Source organism: Nasonia vitripennis, chromosome 5 (assembly GCF_009193385.2).
Source record: "Nasonia vitripennis strain AsymCx chromosome 5, Nvit_psr_1.1, whole genome shotgun sequence".
In the NCBI taxonomy this organism is placed as follows: Eukaryota; Metazoa; Arthropoda; class Insecta; order Hymenoptera; family Pteromalidae; genus Nasonia; species Nasonia vitripennis.
This window is the reverse complement of record NC_045761.1, coordinates 3,246,264-3,264,846: the sequence shown is the minus strand read 5'-3', so window position 1 is coordinate 3,264,846 and position 18,583 is coordinate 3,246,264. Positions and strand designations below refer to the sequence as shown.

The following is an 18,583-nucleotide window of genomic DNA, read 5'->3' as shown; positions in this document are numbered from 1 at the left end:
TTTCTCGTGCTTTACGTAAAGCCTCGATTTACAGGAACATCAAAGCCGGCGATACGACGAAAACAGCCTGGCAATTCTCAAAAGCACGTATACAGCCGATAACGAAGGCGTATAAACACCAGCGCGGATCAAATTCGTCTTTGCGACGAGCATCAGCATACTATACGCTCTTCTGCACGATCTCGTCGGAGGGTCGGAGTTCATTGTGCCTGGCATTCTTCCTCGGTCTCTCTCTCTCTCTCTCTCTCTCTCTATACGTGTGTGCGTGTATAGGTACGATACTCGATCACACACAGACGCAGGGCGTCAATTGACGGCGAGGAGCTCGCACGCGGTGTCTGTCCGGCAAAATCGCGGCAGTCGGCGCCTCCGACGCCTCGGCCGCGCACGCATCATATCCATCCATCGCGCCGCTCTCCTTTTACGTAATACACATACGCGTATCTCCGCGGAATCGTGTGTTACACATCATCGGCGTCTCTATAATACCTATAGACACTCGCACGAGAAAGAGAGAAAAAACTGCGGCAGCATGCGATCCCTATCGGTTTTGCGCAACGCTGCGCCCAGTTTCGTGTAGCTTTTTCTCTCGCTCCGGCGAGAGGCTAATGAGTGCAAGAGCTGCCGCGGAATAAGATTATCGACGTGCGGTGAGAGTATACACAGTATGTTATACGCAAGGCCGAGTCGCTGCTGCTGCTGCTGCTGCACTTGGCCAACGCCTGCGAGGGAAGCTGCTCTTTATTTTTGACTGTGGAGGTCACCAGGAGGTATACACTCACTTTGAACCTTGCGCGCGCGAATAATCGCTTTCGAGCTTTTTCGGTGAGAGGTGCTCTCTCCTTTTTTTTTCTCCTTCGTATAATCCGTAAGAATCGTCATACCCAGGGGCCGCGAAGGCTTATTTACCGCGCGCTCGATTTTCGGACGAGCCCGCCGCGTTTTGAAAGTTGCCTCTCTTGCAATAATGCGCGCACGCGTAATCGATGCTCCTATATGCTCGCGCGTCGGTTGTGACTGACGTGGCTCGTTTTCCCGGGCGCGAAATAAATTTGGCAAATTAACCGCTACGGCTTGATTAAAACGTTTGACGAGCCGATCGCTCAAAAAAGAAGAAAAACAAAAACAGGAACAGAGAAATCGGCCTGTAAAATGCTCATTTGCATCGAGAGCGCGCCGGGAGGAAAGAAAGCTCGCGGGAAAAAGTAGCAGCCGCGCACGGGAAAATCGATCTACTAGGAAACGAGTAAACTAGTAGACTGAGAGTGACTGACTGGCTGGATCTTTCGCTCCTGGAAAACAAAGCACAAAAAAGCATGAGAACGCGAGGGATCATCCTATGGCGGAAGCTCGCGTGGCTCGCGCGAATCCGCGTGATTGCCGGCAATTAGCCCCGCCAGGTATACAACAATCGGCTATGCTCACGAGCTATATATATATATATATATATAGATATATATACTCGGGATCGATGCGGCGTGTGACGTAATCCGCGATTACACGTTCGAAACGTCATAAATACGTCATCGCGATATATTGGGAGTGTACGTGTGTGTTGATACTGGAACAGCGACCTTTTTCCCCGGCGATCGTGCTCGAGTGGAGTTACGTGCGCGTTTTAGATTCTAGATTCGGTTGCGGGAGAAAAATTGTTGTTCGGTCCCTCGGGCTTCGATGGTTATTTCGTATATACCAGGGCAGTTCCCGAAATTACGTGAATCGATGCAGCTATACACCGGTGGACTTTCATCGAATCGATTATTGGCCAATTAGCGATTCACGCTGTCATCACGGCTTTGGAAATTCCCGGTACTATAATAATTATACGCGTTATCCGAGGAAATAAAAAGCCGAGCCGAATTATACGAGGTGACATCCGCCGTAATAACGTAATAACACTCGCCCAAATATACCTATATTACGAAGAGTCGTTAGCGCGATAAAATTTCACCTCTTACGTGAGACGTAAACAACACGCCGAGGGTTTTTCCGACTCCGGAAAGATTATATACTTTAATTCCAACTGTTTTCGTCGCACTTCCCACGCGGTTCATCAAAACGCTACCGAGAACACGGACTGTGCTCGCGGTTGCGCGCAAATTTCACCCAATGTAAAACGCATTTGAGCTCGTTACCGCTAATGAAAAAACATCTCTCTAGACGCCGTATCCGTTTCTTCCGAATTAAAATTCGCCGAGCTCGAAAAAAAAGAACAATGCGCTTGGGCGGAACGACGAATGATAATCCGCTACCGGATCTCCGACGTATTTATAGATCCATCCGCCTGTGTCTGTCGGGCACCTAATATACGCGACCGGTCGTGTGGCGAGCGAATGTGTTCTAGGATTGATTGCAGCCGGTGTCCCAGTTATAGTCGACGGCAGTTTTGATTTGTTTCGATTGCCGCGTAATAATGCCGAGGTGTAGGCCCGATTACGATAAGTGTTTCCAGTAATTTATTTGCACGTAATCTCTCGACGCGATTATTTAATATTCCCGCGCGCAGCTCATTGTCCGACGTTGCGCGAGAAAGAGGCTGTGTTGGTCGAGATAAAAAATATCGATTTATTGGGGACACAATGAGTCATTATTCACCACATCCGATCGCCGCAAGAGCGTCCGCAACGATCGCTTGATCACAAAGAGCTGTCCAGCTCTTTCGCGCGCTTGTGTGCAGGGGCTCGAATCGAAAAGTCCTTCTCGCGTGCGGCACACTGGCACATTATAAATTATCCCGGGAGTCTACACCTGCGCGAGTGACACACAGGGCAAATTAGTTATGTACACGTGCGCGGCTGCTCCGGCGATTTATCTCGGTGGGAATTAGTCGGGACTGCGAATTCCATCATATTAACTCGCTTATTTATTCTCATTGTTGTGCACGGCCGCTCGCTATATACGGATTGCGAAATTGGATTGTTTACTGTGCGCGGACGTTTCGTTTTTATTAATAACCCCTCGATGAAACGCCGTTTCAGCAAAGCCCTTGTTGTGCACCACCTATTACGTAAGAGGAGATAGATAAGAGCGCTCTCGCATCGGTTCCGAGAATCAATAAAGAAGAGAGACTCTTCTCTCTCTCTCTCTCTCTCTCTCTCTCTCTCTCTCTTTGTGTGTATATGCCACACACAGCAAAGCTCAGCCGCAACGCGACGTTGGATCGTTTATGCATGAAACGAGACACTCGGCCGCAGAGAGCCGGTGTCCATTGTCAGCTGGCCGGCGTCGAAGGACGATTGCCACTCGAGACTGTAAACCGTGTGCCCCGACTATAAACCACGTCGGCGACGATGGCGCAGCACATCCTCCGATCGACCACGACGACGACTACTAATATTACCGAGCCAATAGCGTCAGCTCCGCCGCATCGCCAGAGACGTCGCTGCAGAGGCTTCTCTCCCGTCGGCAGCTCGCTTTAGTACTTCACACGGCGCGCGCAAGTACTCTTGTGTATTGTATGCCTACTCCCTCTTACTCTTCTTCCTTTTTTTCCCCGCTTCTCCGAGTTCGATTCAGCCGACGAGGGATGAATGAGAGAAGCAGCCTTTTCAGCGCTCGCCGCGATTCAAACGTGCGAGTGCGGCTGTTCTCTCTCACTCGAGCTTTTCAGAACGATTCGTGCTCCATTAGCTGAATACACATTTTTTCTCCGCTTTTCATTCATTAAGATTCGCGGTCTTTTTTTTCGTCATCAGCAGCCGAGTGCAAAAAACGTGATTTATTTATATTGTATAAACCGCCGTGGCGAGGAAAATCGGTGCGCACCGCCTTGATCCCGATGCCGATCTCCTACACGCCGTCTCCTTCGAAAAAAAAATGAATATAAAAATCGATAAAACGCTCCTTGGGAAATTCCCGATTCAGACATGCGACGAGGCCGAGACACTGATGTGACTGGTTTTTGCACAGATTATTCAGGAGAGAACGAGATACAGAAGAGGATCCGAACATGCGTGGGCTCGTGATCTTCGCGGCGACATTGGCAGCCCTGGCGCTACAGCCGGCTTCGGCGCTCACCGGCGAGCACGTGTGCCACCGCGTGGAAAAGTGAGTCGAGTGTTATTCGAGCTCATGCTTGGCTGGATAGATATGCTCGCTTATCAGCGCTGATAAATTTTTTTTTTTTTTGCATCGAGCCGTTCGTTTCAATTCGAGCCTGCGAAGTTATTGCGTAAGCCTGTCGCGGCGTGACGCAAAAATCGGTTATTGTTTCGCTCCCGATCGCCGTGGAAATCCGGCAGGAGTGTAATAAAATAAATCTGCATGCGATTATACTCGTCCTGGAGAGTAATAATAACCGAGTTATTACACGCCGACAGCTTCTCCCACAGCTATAGGCTTTCGCAAACGAAAGAATCGAGATCGGCTCCTTATTATGCGCGAGTTTCCCGAATGTATACATCCAGCCGAGCGCATCTAACGAGGATCTTTCCCTCTCGAGAGCTCAGCTGCGGGAAAAATCAAAGTCCATATATAAAAAAAAAAAAGTGAAACACCTCTGCGCAGCTACACGGTGACGTCGCGGGAACAATACGTCGAGCCGGTGGAAATTCACACACTCGCCTGGTGCCTGCAGATACCGCCGCGCTGCCCCCAGACTCGCACGGAGTTGCGAGAACGCTGGCGCATGAAGGTGAGTAGAGAGAAGTGCATATAACTTCGGAGTTGGCCAATCTTCGCGTATACGTACGCAGCGGCTGATGGGGAAAAACGAGCTGCTCTATATAGAGCGCCGCGTATTGTGCTGTGTAAAAAGCGCGACGTCGGCGTCGTTTCGTCGTATAGAGGATCGACGAAGGAATGTCTGGCTAACGAGGGAATATTATGGCGGGAGAGACGGTCGATTTTAAAAATTAATAAGAGTTGGATTTTGCAACGACGGCGCGATTTCATTTCCATTATACTAATTCGACCGTTTGAAGTCGCTTTCCATTCGATCTAATTGTGATAAGTACACCGCGCATGGACTCGCGCGCGCGCAGTAGGCGAAAGTTATATACGATATTACAAGGCTCTCCGCGCGCGCGCGCGCGTTACTAAACGCGAATATTTAAGCCTTTTACGACGTGTACTCGCCGCATAAAAACCCATAGACCCGAGCTCTTCTCGCTGTTTACACGTATACGTGCACATTAGTGTACACTAAGCAGACCGAATGAATTGCGCAATGTTTGTTTTTATTTCAACGCTCGCGACGGGACGCCTAATTTTAGCGCACTGCTCTCGAGGAAAAACGGCCCGTTTCCTTTACGACGATAATAATAGCTCGCGATATCGGATCGGACATTACACCGCTGCACCGAGAGATAGCACAATAACGTTAGACCTATAAATCGTTCGATAATCGATGCAATTTTCCGCGCTACGGTATCGGCGATCCAGTAAATAAACAGCGCTGCTGTTGCAAAAATTTTTAATTACGACTTCGTATAACCGCCCCACAGCTCGTGTGTTGTAGTTGTTATCATAATTATTATTATTGTTATAGTCCGAGCGCGATCGTAATCACCGATATAATATTGGAGAAAAATCGCCCGTAGCCGAAGAAGGTCGCATCGGGGATAATAACGATAGCACAGGAGCGCGTAATTCTATACTCCGGCGGACGAATCGAATTAATAAAGCAATTACCGAATTATCCCGTCGGGGTGGGAGGTCCCGCTTTTCCAGAGAATTTCGCGACTCGACAGTCCATTATACGGCGCTGCGGTGAGAGACTGCGGCAAATGGAATATAATGTGTGTCACACGTGTCGCGATCGGCTATACGTTGAAACTATGGGCGCATATATTAGAGAAAAGCTTTCGGAATTTATTTCCAAAGAAATCGATGATAATGGAGAGTGCTTGCGTAGTAGGCTCGACTATAAATAGTCTCGGGCTGATTCAGGCAGAAATTATAGATTCGAGAGATTTTTCGATTAGAATAACGGAGATTCTCTCTCTCTCTCTCTCTCTCTCTCTCTCTCTCTCTCTCTCTCTCTCTCTCTCTCTTTCTTTTTTCTGTATAATATACTCGTCACGTCTGCGAGGTATACGTATAGCTACACATGGGAATACTCGGCGAGACTTGCGTACTTGCACGAGCTGCGCCAATACCACAGACGCGCGCGGATCGCGTTACAGCGAAGACAAAGATTATACGAGTATGTACCTGTAGTTCTTCGAATCCAATAAAGAAATGGATTTCGCGCATAGCCGAGCGAAGTTTTTGTATACGATTTATGTATGAAGTCGTTGATTTCGTCTGGGACGGCTATCTAATGCTATTGCCAAATTGCGTCTGTGAGACGTCGCTGCGTGTTACGAATCTCCGCGTTTCGCGATTGAGAAAATGAAATATCAAAATTTTATCATATAGACGGTAATTAAATTTTATCTACGCGAAAGTGACGGAGGTGTGCCATAATATTACGGCGTCGTTTTCGGCGTCGAGACCGTTTCGACATCCATAAAAATCTCATAAACGTCACTTCGTTTGTCACGCGCGCGGCGCCGATGAGATAATCGAAGCGCGCGAGCGCGACGTGAATTATCATACGTCGAAACGAGCCTCGCGCTCATAAACGTCATATAAATATCTTTCATCGAAATTGATTGAAATCGCCGTTGCTCACGCACACGCCTCTATACTTACATCTAATGTATAATTATACCGACTCGACTCTCGCGCAACAACTGTATTGCACAAAAAAAAAATGCGTCAATCACACTAGTCCCTCCGAAACAATAGAAGCACAGCGCCAGTTTCAAAATCCGCGAAGGAGAAACTACGGGCGTGCATCTTCGAAAAAAAGTGCTGCTCAAAGGAGACAACGTGCTAAATAACTTTCGTGTCCGCTTGCTCGCGATCGCCTGTGTATAATAGAGACGCACACGCGACGCGGAAACGGCTCTCTTTCTTTCTCCCGCTCGCACGTGAGAAAACTACGAACGGATTATTCCGCTGCGGCTCTCGTTTCGAAAATCATTACCATATTCATCTGTCCATACGTCTGTATTACCGGAGTTACATGTACAGGTGCACTCGAGCTCGTACATACGGGACACGTGTATTATGACAGTTCATTAGAAATGCGCGCCTATATCGAGTTTACGCGACGATTAACGCGCAGCGTTATCGCTTGGATCGGTAGAGAGCGCTTTCTTTTCGCCGATTATCAAACCGCTCCATTTGCATGTAGCTTTAGCGTTGCACAGCTGCAGTGCAACAACGCGCATCGCGTTGCGGAATTTTCACGGCGTTGCACACTATACACGCGATTTCCTCCGAAAAAAAGGCATCGTCGTAATTTATCGTTTACTCGGCCGCTTAAATAATAGCGAGAAAAAGAATAATCGCGCGGGTGGCCTCACGCGATGGGATTTACGCGACGTCGTTTGTGTAATAGATAAAATTTTGCGCAAGCCTTTACGAAAGTAAAGTCGCGATCGATGCGTCAAAAATTCGAGTTTTTAACGACGTTTCTCTGCAAAAGACGGAAGTGAAATTCAAGAGCGTGCCGGTGTGCTGCGAAGGCTACGCGATCCAGGAGCCGGTGGGCAACGGCAGCGCCGAAGCCAAGTGCGTGCCGCACTGCAAGCGCTGCCGCAGCGGCGTCTGCATCGCCCCCAACGAGTGCGCATGCGATCCGGGATTCCAAGGCCAGGACTGCGCCTCCGGTGAGTTGCTGTGTATTTTTCTTTGAATTCTGCTCCGGAGCTGTCATTTTCTGTGCAGAGGGTGAAAGGATAATTCAGTAAAGGAATGCGAACCGGCTGCATTTACCGGAAACTCCGTCGAGGACAAAAAGAGAGAACCGCCTGCAGTCGAGGGGCATCCTGTTCCTATACATTGTAAACTCGCGCGTTGAGAGGATTTTTAAATGAATTTATCGCACTTCCTCGTATGATTCGCGGCCACTTTTACACTGCTAAGTGTATCTCGATACATCCCGCGGGGCAACGCGACAATCTTCACGCATCGCTGCTCCGAATACCCGCTTTCCTATACATCTACTAAGCGCACTTATGTCACGCGCAGAAAAAGAGCAGCAAAACGCTGACACACGCTCTCTCGACTGTTACGTATACGCAGCTGTCGCGCGGGTATCCATTGAAAAGCCCGTCGAAAGTATTATACATACCGGAAGGTATATACACTTTCGAGACGCACAATTGCCGGCAATTAAGCGCGAATATATACAGAATCAAACGTGCCGTAATGAGATTCTCCTGCGGCAGAGTGTCCACAGGGTACCTGGGGCCCGAGCTGCAAGAACGAGTGCAACTGCCTGCGCGAGGTCGCCTGCAATACCGTGAGCGGCAAGTGCGAGTGTCCCGCTGGATGGATGGGCTCACGGTGAGTACACTTTTAATCTATTAACGCCGCGGCCGCAGTGAGATTGCTCTCTCGGCTTCGACGCGATTATTTAATCCGTATATAGCTTGCGTAATTCTCGCATTTCACTGGACGCGGCGAATACACTCGGAATTAGACTCGGACGAGCGGGAATTTAGACTCCTCGTTAAGCCGGCGCAAAAGCCGTTTACATGCAGATGGTACGACTCTGTGAATTTTCCAGCTGCGAGAACAAGTGCCCCGAAGGCCACTGGGGCGCGGGCTGCAATTCCATCTGCCTCTGCGAGAACCAGCTGGCCCGCTGTCACCACGAGACCGGAGAGTGCAGCGAGTCGGCCTCGTCCGTCAGCGATCCCTTCGAGGCGTCCGGTATCGCGGCTAATCTCGTTCCGGCCGCTTCTACAGCCAAGACGGCGGATACCGATTACGTGGACATCGTCGACTTCGACAAGGAGGATGCCCTGCTGTCCAGAGTAACCGAGCGTGAGTGTATTTGCGGATTATATATTTCAGTGGAGAACTTCGAGATCGGTAAAAGTGATCCACCTTGATCGGCAGCACTCGGAGCCGGATCTGCAGTTCGTTAACTCGCGGCTCTTTCAACCTTAAAATTTATTTTTGCCTTTTGGGCGAATGCAACGCGCTCACGGACGCGCCAACGAACAGGCCATATAAGAGAGTTTAATGGAGTACGTACTACCGCAAACGAAATTTCCAGAAGTCCCCGTGATCCCGGACGACAACCTGGACCCGATCATAGAGCGCAACAGCGTGAACGTCGAGCCGGCGATGCTTCCCGAATCGAAGAAACCGCCGACGACGGAGGGCATCTCGACAAAGACGATCGAGGAGAAGCCGCGACGAACAACGCCGGTACTGGCGACGAGTCCCCTCCCCCCTCAACCCGGGCCCACTGTCTCGATCGAAGGAAATCAACTTTCACAGCCGGACGACGCCGAGAGGAGCAAGTCCGCCGGCTTTGACTTTGACGAGCGGCACACCAACTTTCGCGTCATTGTCTCGCCCAAGACCGAGTACGTCAAGAATACTCACAAAGGTATGGCTCCCGCTCGGCGACCTTTGTCCTTCTGTTTAAAGCGCGATAAAAGCGCTCGGTATTTTCTCTCTCTCTATTTTTTTTTTCTAAAACACAACGTACACACACATATAAACGCTATCGTGTGTCGCTCTCAGTCTCTCACTCGCGCAGAGCGCCGAGTTTATCGCGGCGCTGACAACCTTGATAGATAAAGCGCGCGTCCATCTCGAGCATACATTATATATTTTTCCGCGTGCGCGCGGCTTTCGCGACATAAGAGCTACAATAAAATTTACTCTCCGGTCGCGTTATAACACGCTGTTCTATGATGTGTGTAAAAGCAGACGACGGCTCTCCGATGTCCGGCATCCCGATCGACGTGGCCACGATGATAGTGGTCGGGGCGATAGTCTCGATCGGCCTGACCGCAGTGGCCGCTCTCATGATCTTTCACGTGCGCTCGCGGCTGCTCAAGGCCGCCCTATCGATCTACAGCCAGGAGAAGGTTGAGCGCCAGCAGTTTCCCGAAAAGGATAGCGTCGTTTCCGCCACAACCGCCGCCGGCAAGGGCCTGGACGTGACCATCGGGACTCTTCCTCGTACGGTTTTGCCAAATTGTCTGTCGATCTTTTTTTCGAAAAATCATCGCATCACTTTCACAGGAACCATGACGAGAGTCAACCCGGTGTACAACGCCGGCCCTGAGGCGGCCGTTCTGACGTTCGACGAGCGACCGGCCGAGTACGCCAACGGCACCGTCACCATCGGCATCCGCCTGTCCAGCAATCTCAGAGGTGAGTCGCCGTAGAAACGAATGAATTCAGTACAATAAGACCCGATCGAAACTTGCAGATCTCCTCGAGAGTCACTACGACAGACCTGCCGCGTGCTCCCACAGGAACGTACCCGCGGGTGGCTTCGCCCCGGGCGACGCGGATGTGGAACACGTGTACGACGAGATCCCGCTCTCGGCGCCCTTCTACTTCGCCAAAGACACGTAATAATTCCGGCTCTCCGCGCTCGCGGAACCAGCCCTGCGAGGAACCGCCGCGAGAGCTATACACCGACACTGCCTATAATACACTCGCGCGAGTTTCGCAACTCGTAGTTTCGTCCTAAACTTCAATTTTTCGCGAGAGCTGTTATACCGCACTCTCGGCTGTAGTAGTCTAGGATCGTGCGCCCGTAGCGCTGTTGCCTCATGTACGTCAATCCAGCCGGCGATGTAGTGGAGAAAAGGCGTGCACGAGTGATCGTGAGAAACTTTTCGGCGAATTATCCCCTTTTTATGCAGCTGATCTCTTTCTCTCGCCGAGTGTGTCCTTTTGGATAGCGCGAGAGGACAAGGGTTTTTTTTATCGTATATTTATAATGCGTCTGATGACCTATATATCGATTGTTGGGCATGTAATCGCATAGAGGAAAATTGCGCTAGATTGTAAGTACATCAACTTTTACCTACTATTACACATTAATATATATTCGTATGTATACTGGCTAGATTTTTATGTACACACGCACACACGTACACTGTAAAGGGTTTTCTTTTCCGTTGAAGCGACAACGCTAGTGTGGCATATATCGTGCGTTGTTTACTCGTTCATCGAATATGATGTAATTCTTCTTCCAAAGAGTAGTTCTCGTAAGGCCGATCGCTCTGTATTTGCATTTATCAATATTATCGTGGCTATGAACACTGCTAGTATATACAATCCATATAATATAAGTATGAGAACTCATTATTTACATTATATACTTGGCATCGCAAGCGCTCGTTAGTGTATAAGTCACTATATTTATCTCCTTATCGTTTTGCAAGTTTATGCAGGAACTCTCTCATGCCTGATAAACTGCTATAAACATAGTAATGTGATCACACCGCATTTAAATATTATTTACGCGCCGCAGTGTGTGTGCTGGCAATATCAACAGCTATTTAGTAATATTCTGTAAAAATACCATCGTATACTACTACTTCCCCCTGTGTAATGTACATTATTGTCAATGAATTTTCAAGCCAAATAAAAACATTTTGTACACCCGAGGAAAATACGCCCCCGCACAGCTCATTCCTTCCGAGAAAATCTCGAGGATAAATGTCGACAGTATTTTATCGGCGGAATCGATCGTAAGTATAATCGCTGTAACGTAATGAAGCGGATAGATGCAAATAGCGCCACGGCATACTTAGAAATCGAGCTTGAATAAACTATTATTGCACTCGCAAATCGGATGACCGCAGACTAGTCGCAAACTCGCATTGACCTTTTCAACCTCGCCGTGCAGATTATCTTCTTGGTATATTTTCGCATAAACAACATTTCCGATTCTTCGCGCGGAGCTATTAGTCAGTCCGCGAGTAGTATCCGATAAGACAAGATGATGCTGGAAGGAAGACTGGTTTTTTTGCTATTCTACTCGACGTTGGCCAGCTGCATTTTGGCACAGGCGAATAATGCAAATTTGGATTACGCCAGCTTTCCGGCTAATGAAAACGGCACCTGTTACAAGCGAGTCCCGTGAGTAAATAAAATGAAGTTTAAAAAACTCGTCATTTGCATAATCGTATTCGTGCTATTTGAAAAATTTTCCGCACTTGCTGCTTCTTTTGAAACGCGTGTAACGGTCGTAAATTGAGTTTGCGAAATAGATAACTTCATCTGTAACGGATTCATTAGAGCAATAACTGTACAAGCTTACCGATTGCGTATACAGGTACGACGAAGCGCTAGCCGTCAACATTTCCAGAGGTATCGTTAAAACGCGGCCGGGTTCACAGCAGGCTGGAGTAAAGACGGTAAATATGATTCTTTATATCTCTCTTGAAGTTGCGAGAGTAATTTTGAAAAAAACTCCGATTTCAAAATCCAGAACTCCAATCGCGGCTGGCTGACGATAGTCGACTGCTGCGAGGGCTTCATCCGCAACGAGAGCACAGGTAAGTGCGAGACGCACTGCGACGAGGGTTGCTTCGGGGGCACCTGCACGGGACCGAACGTCTGCACCTGCGAGGATGGCTGGCGTCCAGAGGCTGGGGTCTGCAAGCCTATCTGTCGTCGAGGCTGCGCTGATAACGCGTACTGCTTCTCCCCGGACATCTGCACCTGCAAGTTCGGCTACGAGGAGGAAGAGGGTATCTGCAAGCCGGTCTGCAGACACGGCTGTAGGAATGGACAGTGCGTTGCGCCTAGGGACTGCAGGTGTAATCCCGGCTACTACCTGAACGAGACGCAGAGGTGCGAGCCAGTGTGCGAAGGAGGATGCCCTCATGGTCGGTGCATCCAGCCTGGTATCTGCGAGTGCAATCGCGGGTGAGTGTGAGGATTACCAGTCGGTTGCTACCTGTTCAGGTGATGTGGATAATATGATCAAAGTATTTTTGTATTACAGATACATGAACTCCGAAAACGATCCAGAGACCTGTACGCCCTCCTGTCCGGATACCTGCACCAGCACCAACGGACGATGTCACTCGCCCAACGTCTGCACCTGCGATCCCGGCTACACCCAGACGCCGAGTGGTACCTGCATCCCGGAATGCCTGGGCGACTGTCCCAACGGCCGATGCGTTGCTCCCGAGCAGTGCGAGTGTAACCAAGGCTTCGTTATGAATCGCCAGCTGAGAAGATGCGTGGAAGCTCAGAAAGGCAGCGATGGTTATTACGAAAACTCTGCTGTCAACAGATCGCGCTGGAACAATAACCGGACGATTCCACCCGAGACGACGTACGGAGGTCGGGGTACTTACCGACCAGAAGAGTCCAGTCAGCTGCGTGGTCCGGAGCAAGGCTTGAAGAGGCCGCAAAACTATAGTGCCCAGCAGCCTGGAAGAGCTTATGGTACTCAGGGTATCGTTCAGAATAGAAATCGACCGGACAGCGAACAGGAAGATACGTACGGTACCACTGGGCAGTACGAAGACGCAGTGACACTCAATCAGACGCAAAATAACAATAGAGTTATTGGCTTGAAGGGAGGTGTCAATCGACAAAATATCCCAGGAACGTATCCTACTTCTGAAAACAATAATCGTTATACTGGATATAGAAATAATTCAACTGGTGGAATACACCGACCTGCCAATTCTCAAGGACCGTTTGCTCCTCTTGAGCCTTATGATCCTGATGGTCAAAGAGTAAACGAAACGAATCCACGAGATCGTAATCCACAGTACGAAACTTACGGAAACAGTCAAACACCCAGACCACTACGACCGGTCAATCAACAAGGGCCGTTTCCCAGTCAAGGACCTTACCTATCACAAGGTTATTACAATGAGACGCACGGTTCCGATGGAAGGTACTATGGGGACCGTCGAAATAACCAGACACAAAGACCATACCAAGGGCCCTACGGTTCGCAAGGGCCCTACCCTGGACAGGGACCCTACTCAACACCAGCACCTGGACAAGGTTTATATCCAAAACTGCCGCCCATTCCAGGTCAAGACCCATACGCAGAAGGCCCATACTCTGGGCAAGGACCGCATCCGACGCAAGAAACTTTCCCCGGGCAGGGGCCGTATTCAACACCAGCTCCTGGGCAAGGTTTATACCCGAAACTGCCGCGTATACCTGGACAAGGACCTGTCTCGACGCACGACCCACGTGACTTCGAAAGTCCGTACGGGCCTCAGTACAACGGGCCAACACCAGATCCTTTGGGAGCCCACGGGCTAAATCCATCACAGCGTCTTCCTGGAAATAACCAGCCGTACCAGCCACTCGGACCTTACGGTATCCCAGCACGTGGTCAGCCCGGCAATCCACACGAAACCCTAGGCTTAAAGGGCGGCCGAAGACCCTGGCCGGACTCGAGCCGAAACCCTGGCGTGGACATAGCTTACGGCGTCAACGAGATGCTAAACCTTCCCCAGAATGGCAACGTCAATCCCAGACCAGGCCAAACATCCGTGATAGTCGGCCTCTACAATCCGTACAATCAGGTAGCACCAGGAGACGATGGCACCGATAATATCTACGTTCTAGATCCGTCCATGAATCACGGCTTCTTCAATCCGTTCCTGCCTCCCGGAAGTCCACCACAGCTCGATCCCGGCTTCGCGCCATTCAAACTTCCAGGTTACAGCCACTACCGGCCCACCTGCGATTCGCCGTGCGTCAACAGCGTCTGCGTGGGGAACAACGTGTGCCAGTGCAAACCCGGCTACGAACCCGATTCCATAAACCCCAACGGCTTCAAATGCGTACCGTCCTGTCCAGGTGGCTGCGTCAACGGTGTGTGCTCCGGACCCGACCTCTGCATCTGCAACGCTGGATTCGTCAAGGAACGAGGCGTCAAAGGCGCCCAGCGATGCATTCCCACTTATTAGTGTAGATGTATATTTATGTAGCCCAATTTACAGCATTATTTATATATTTGTACATACGCGGTCATCGACTGTAATTGTAAATAAATAAATAAAATAAACGAAAAAAAATCTGAAGCCAGCAGTTCTGAACTTTCAACACTCGCATTCCAATTTTAAAAACAAAGTCTGCTATCGACGATAGGAGACAAAGCATCCTGCTGATAAGCGCCTAGTCAGCGCCAGGGGCGATAAAGCGACACCACATACTGATGAGAGGGATTTTCTCGGTGTCATCATTTTGTCCTCTCCTCAGTCTCGCGCTGGCCAGTGAGCGAGCAGCGAAACATGGAGTTCTCGGCGATCGTTTTATTTGTTCTAGCGGTTATTGTACGAACGGAGTCAGTTTACCACGTTTCCGATTTCGCGATTCACCGCAACTGCACAGAAGTTTTTAGGTACGAGCTTTTACATTTCTCCGCGAGTTTCTATTGATAATCATCGGTGTCTCTTGTTTGGTTTAGTATCACAACGCCGAAGTACGTGCCCTACGAGGAGAGCTATCGGACCAGGAACTGGCTGGGCTTCACCAAATGGAAAACTCGTACCAACTACAGAATAGAGGTACGGTCAGACGAAACCTAAACCGAATAGGCCAACACTAAATTCGAACTTGTCATCCAGAACCACGTAAGCTACCAACGCCGGTCGGTCTGCTGCAGTGGCTACACGAACTACGGCTCGTCGATGTGCATCCCGCTGTGCAGCAAGAGCTGCGGCTCCTACGGAGTCTGCTCGCAACCGGAGACCTGCAAGTGCTTCCAGGGCTACAGCATGGACCACTCGATAAACGACTGTCGTCCCGTTTGCTCGAACGAATGCGTCAACGGCAAGTGCACCGCTCCCAACACCTGCGTCTGCAACAACGGCTTCCACAAGCTGTCCGACGGCTACACCTGCAAGGCCACGTGCAACAACTGTACCAGCCTTGAGTTCTGCGTCGAGCCGCACATCTGCAGGTGTAAGCTAGGCTATCGCAGGTCATCGTTGGATCGACTGGATTGGATTAAGGAGGCATCGCCGTGTGAGCCGATCTGCGACAAGCCGTGCGTCAACGCCGACTGCGTCGCGCCTAACGTCTGCAAGTGCCACGAGGGTTACGAGGACCTGGACGACGATGTCTACACCTGCGAGCCTAGGTGTAGCCACGGCTGCGGTTTGGACGGATACTGCACTGCTCCAGAGACGTGCACTTGCAGATCGGGTTACGAGCTTAGCCATCCTGGCTCGAACATCTGCATACCGGTTTGCACCGACGAGTGTGTCAACGGAGTGAGTATATTGCACATGTCGCGCGTTGGTTTACGAGGTTCGATGAGAAATTGTGGGTTATTCGTGTGTCGCAGAACTGCGTCGCGCCGGATCGATGTAACTGCAAAGACGGCTACGATAAGACCGGAAGCGACTTTGCCCACATCTGCCATCCTGTTTGCAACAGCAGATGTACCAATGCATATTGCTCGGAGCCCGACAAATGCATCTGTTATCCTGGTTACGCCGCAACAAACGATTTTCAGACCTGCGAACCCGTATGCAAGGAAGCCTGCCACATGGGGGTCAGTATCAAGCTTATGAAATAACGTTACCCAAAACTAACCAACCGGACAAATAACAGACCTGCACAGCTCCGGACACGTGTACCTGCCACGAGGGTTACAGGCTATCCAAAGACAGCAACTTCATCTGCGAACCTCATTGTGACAGCGGTTGCGATCACGGATTATGCTCGAAGCCCGACAAATGCATCTGTTATCCTGGTTACGCCGCAACAAACGATTTTCAGACCTGCGAACCCGTATGCAAGGAAGCCTGCCACATGGGGGTCAGTATCAAGCTTATGAAATAACGTTACCCAAAACTAACCAACCGGACAAATAACAGATCTGCACAGCTCCGGACACGTGTACCTGCCACGAGGGTTACAGGCTATCCAAAGACAGCAACTTCATCTGCGAACCTCATTGTGACAGCGGTTGCGATCACGGATTATGCTCGAAGCCCGACAAATGCATCTGTTATCCTGGTTACGCCGCAACAAACGATTTTCAGACCTGCGAACCCGTATGCAAGGAAGCCTGCCACATGGGGGTCAGTATCAAGCTTAAGAAATAACGCTATCCAAAACTAACCAACCGGGCAAATTACAGACCTGCACAGCTCCGGACACGTGCACCTGCCACGAGGGTTACAGGCTATCCGAAGACAGCAACTTTGTCTGCGAGCCGGTCTGCAGTCAGGACTGCATCAACGGCAACTGCACGGCTCCGAACGAGTGCACGTGCGACGACGGCTACGAGATGAAGAATGGCAGCTCTAACAACTGCATCGTCATTTGCGAGTGCCAGAACGGCTTCTGCAACGACGACAGCTCGACCTGCGTGACTTGCTCGGTAGGTACAGTAGTCGTGAACCTAAAAAAAGAATCCTCAAAAATATCACGATCTCGCAGGAGGGCTTCGACCTGACCACCGTCGAGAGTAACTCCACGCTGTGTCAGCCGCACTGCGAAGGCAACTGCAGCTCGCACGGCCAGTGCGTCGAGCCTCAGAGCTGTGACTGCGACGAGAACTACGTCGCCGACAACGACACGCTCGGCAACCCCGTGTGCTTGCACGCCTGCGGTGGTGATTGCCAACATGGGACCTGCGAAGTCGGTACTGGTCTCTGCAGCTGCTACTACGGCTGGGCTGGAAAGTTCTGCGAGAAGGCAATCGCCTGCGTCTTGCGTATCTACAACGACACGAAGATCAGTTGGAGACCGTCGGAGTGAGTCGCATATCCCTTCCTTCTCGAACTATTCTCAGAGTAGCGTAATTATTCGAACGTTTTCAGGTGGGACGGTTACGACGACTCGGGGAACTGGACGGTCAAGGAGGATCCTTGGACCGGACCCACCTGCCACGAGCGATGCCTGCACGCGATGGATAACTCGACCATGTGCCTGAACCAGACCGACGTCGAGGCTAACGACTGGCTCACCTGCTACATGAGTATAGGTAAGAGCTTTCGCAATCGCTCGAAGATCTTGCTCAGGGTGGATTCACCCGCGAGGGATATTTTTTAGAGTCGTCCTGCAACACCCACAGCGTTGTAATGGCCAACCTCTACAAATCCGACGCGAACGTCGTGACGATCATGGCGAGCTGCGCAATCATGCTGCTGATGCTGGCGACTGTGGTCTCCGCGACCCTCATTTTCAAGAAGAAGAAGAAGCAGAGGAGGGACACGATAGGTATAACAATACGGAATACATACCCCTCGCTTCGTAATCAGAATTTTTCAAAACTGTTCGTCTTCCAGCGATGACGTCCAGCGAGCAAGAGCAGCCGGAAGCCGAAGAGGACCGTCTGATAGAGAACGACACTGACGGCATCAGTCTGTGACGGGCGGAATGTACAGCAGCACTACTCTGCGTTCAACTGTAACTCAAATGTATAGCTTAGGAATAAATTTGCACGCCTTTGTAAGAACTCGCCTATGCTCTGAAATTACCCTCATAACCATCGCGAGAAACGTCGAGAGCGCGCGGATTTCCGGTCGTGCTCTCGTTAAAATAGCTTATCCGCGCTCGGTTAAAAATAGCCCTTTGCGGAAAGAAAAAACGATGCAATCTTATGCAAACGTTCGCAGAGGCGTAAAAAGTGGCCGAGAATTAAATCGCGAGATAGCATCGCACGAACGCTCGACTCCAGCGGCTGGCAATCCGTCGTACACTCCTGCACAAGCCCGTATAGGTAATAACCTGTAGGTGAAACGCTGTTTCAAGTGTGCGCAGCAGCAGCAGCTATATTCCAAATGATCTACAGTCCTTTTAAAGGGGATAGGCACTATAGCTG

At 50.3% G+C, this 18,583-nt stretch overlaps 2 protein-coding genes across 9 annotated transcripts; both read left to right on the top strand.

Annotated features, from left to right (window-relative positions):
* The first annotated feature begins 350 nt into the window (after nucleotides 1–350).
* LOC100677904 lies at nucleotides 351–11,429 on the top strand. Of its 8 annotated transcripts, XM_031932615.1 has the most exons (11): nucleotides 351–770; nucleotides 3,133–3,436; nucleotides 3,910–4,047; nucleotides 4,507–4,633; nucleotides 7,478–7,661; nucleotides 8,223–8,340; nucleotides 8,564–8,823; nucleotides 9,059–9,397; nucleotides 9,721–9,978; nucleotides 10,042–10,173; nucleotides 10,232–11,429. In XM_031932615.1, exons 3-11 carry the CDS (start codon nucleotides 3,950–3,952, stop codon nucleotides 10,378–10,380), a joined length of 1,665 nt encoding a protein of 554 aa, XP_031788475.1. In that variant the 5' UTR covers nucleotides 351–770; nucleotides 3,133–3,436; nucleotides 3,910–3,949; the 3' UTR covers nucleotides 10,381–11,429. The 8 variants fall into 8 exon arrangements, with proteins under 8 accessions (XP_031788475.1, XP_032456232.1, XP_031788476.1 ...); XM_032600341.1 differs by lacking the exon at nucleotides 3,133–3,436 and having other exon boundaries at nucleotides 9,724–9,978; XM_031932616.1 differs by lacking the exon at nucleotides 3,133–3,436.
* Nucleotides 11,430–11,586: 157 nt separating this feature from the next.
* Nucleotides 11,587–18,217, top strand: LOC100123534. Its single transcript, XM_001607131.6, has 16 exons — nucleotides 11,587–11,898; nucleotides 12,095–12,176; nucleotides 12,251–12,690; nucleotides 12,770–14,710; nucleotides 14,876–14,900; nucleotides 14,967–15,145; nucleotides 15,212–15,311; nucleotides 15,372–16,019; nucleotides 16,094–16,303; nucleotides 16,363–16,569; nucleotides 16,629–16,835; nucleotides 16,895–17,137; nucleotides 17,197–17,513; nucleotides 17,580–17,743; nucleotides 17,812–17,979; nucleotides 18,048–18,217. Exons 1-16 carry the CDS (start codon nucleotides 11,759–11,761, stop codon nucleotides 18,128–18,130), a joined length of 5,154 nt encoding a protein of 1,717 aa, XP_001607181.2. The 5' UTR covers nucleotides 11,587–11,758; the 3' UTR covers nucleotides 18,131–18,217.
* The last annotated feature ends 366 nt before the right edge of the window (nucleotides 18,218–18,583 follow it).

Bases quoted from the DNA above. Each gene is read 5' to 3' on its own strand.
- LOC100123534 (XM_001607131.6), top strand. From the start codon at position 11,759: ATGATGCTGGAAGGAAGACTGGTTTTTTTGCTATTCTACTCGACGTTG. The intron at 11,899-12,094 runs GTGAGTAAATAA...TTGCGTATACAG, and splicing joins ACCTGTTACAAGCGAGTCCC to GTACGACGAAGCGCTAGCCG. The intron at 17,514-17,579 runs GTGAGTCGCATA...GAACGTTTTCAG, and splicing joins ATCAGTTGGAGACCGTCGGA to GTGGGACGGTTACGACGACT.
- LOC100677904 (XM_031932616.1), top strand. From the start codon at position 3,950: ATGCGTGGGCTCGTGATCTTCGCGGCGACATTGGCAGCCCTGGCGCTA. The intron at 4,048-4,506 runs GTGAGTCGAGTG...ACCTCTGCGCAG, and splicing joins GTGTGCCACCGCGTGGAAAA to CTACACGGTGACGTCGCGGG. The intron at 8,824-9,058 runs GTGAGTGTATTT...CGAAATTTCCAG, and splicing joins GCTGTCCAGAGTAACCGAGC to AAGTCCCCGTGATCCCGGAC.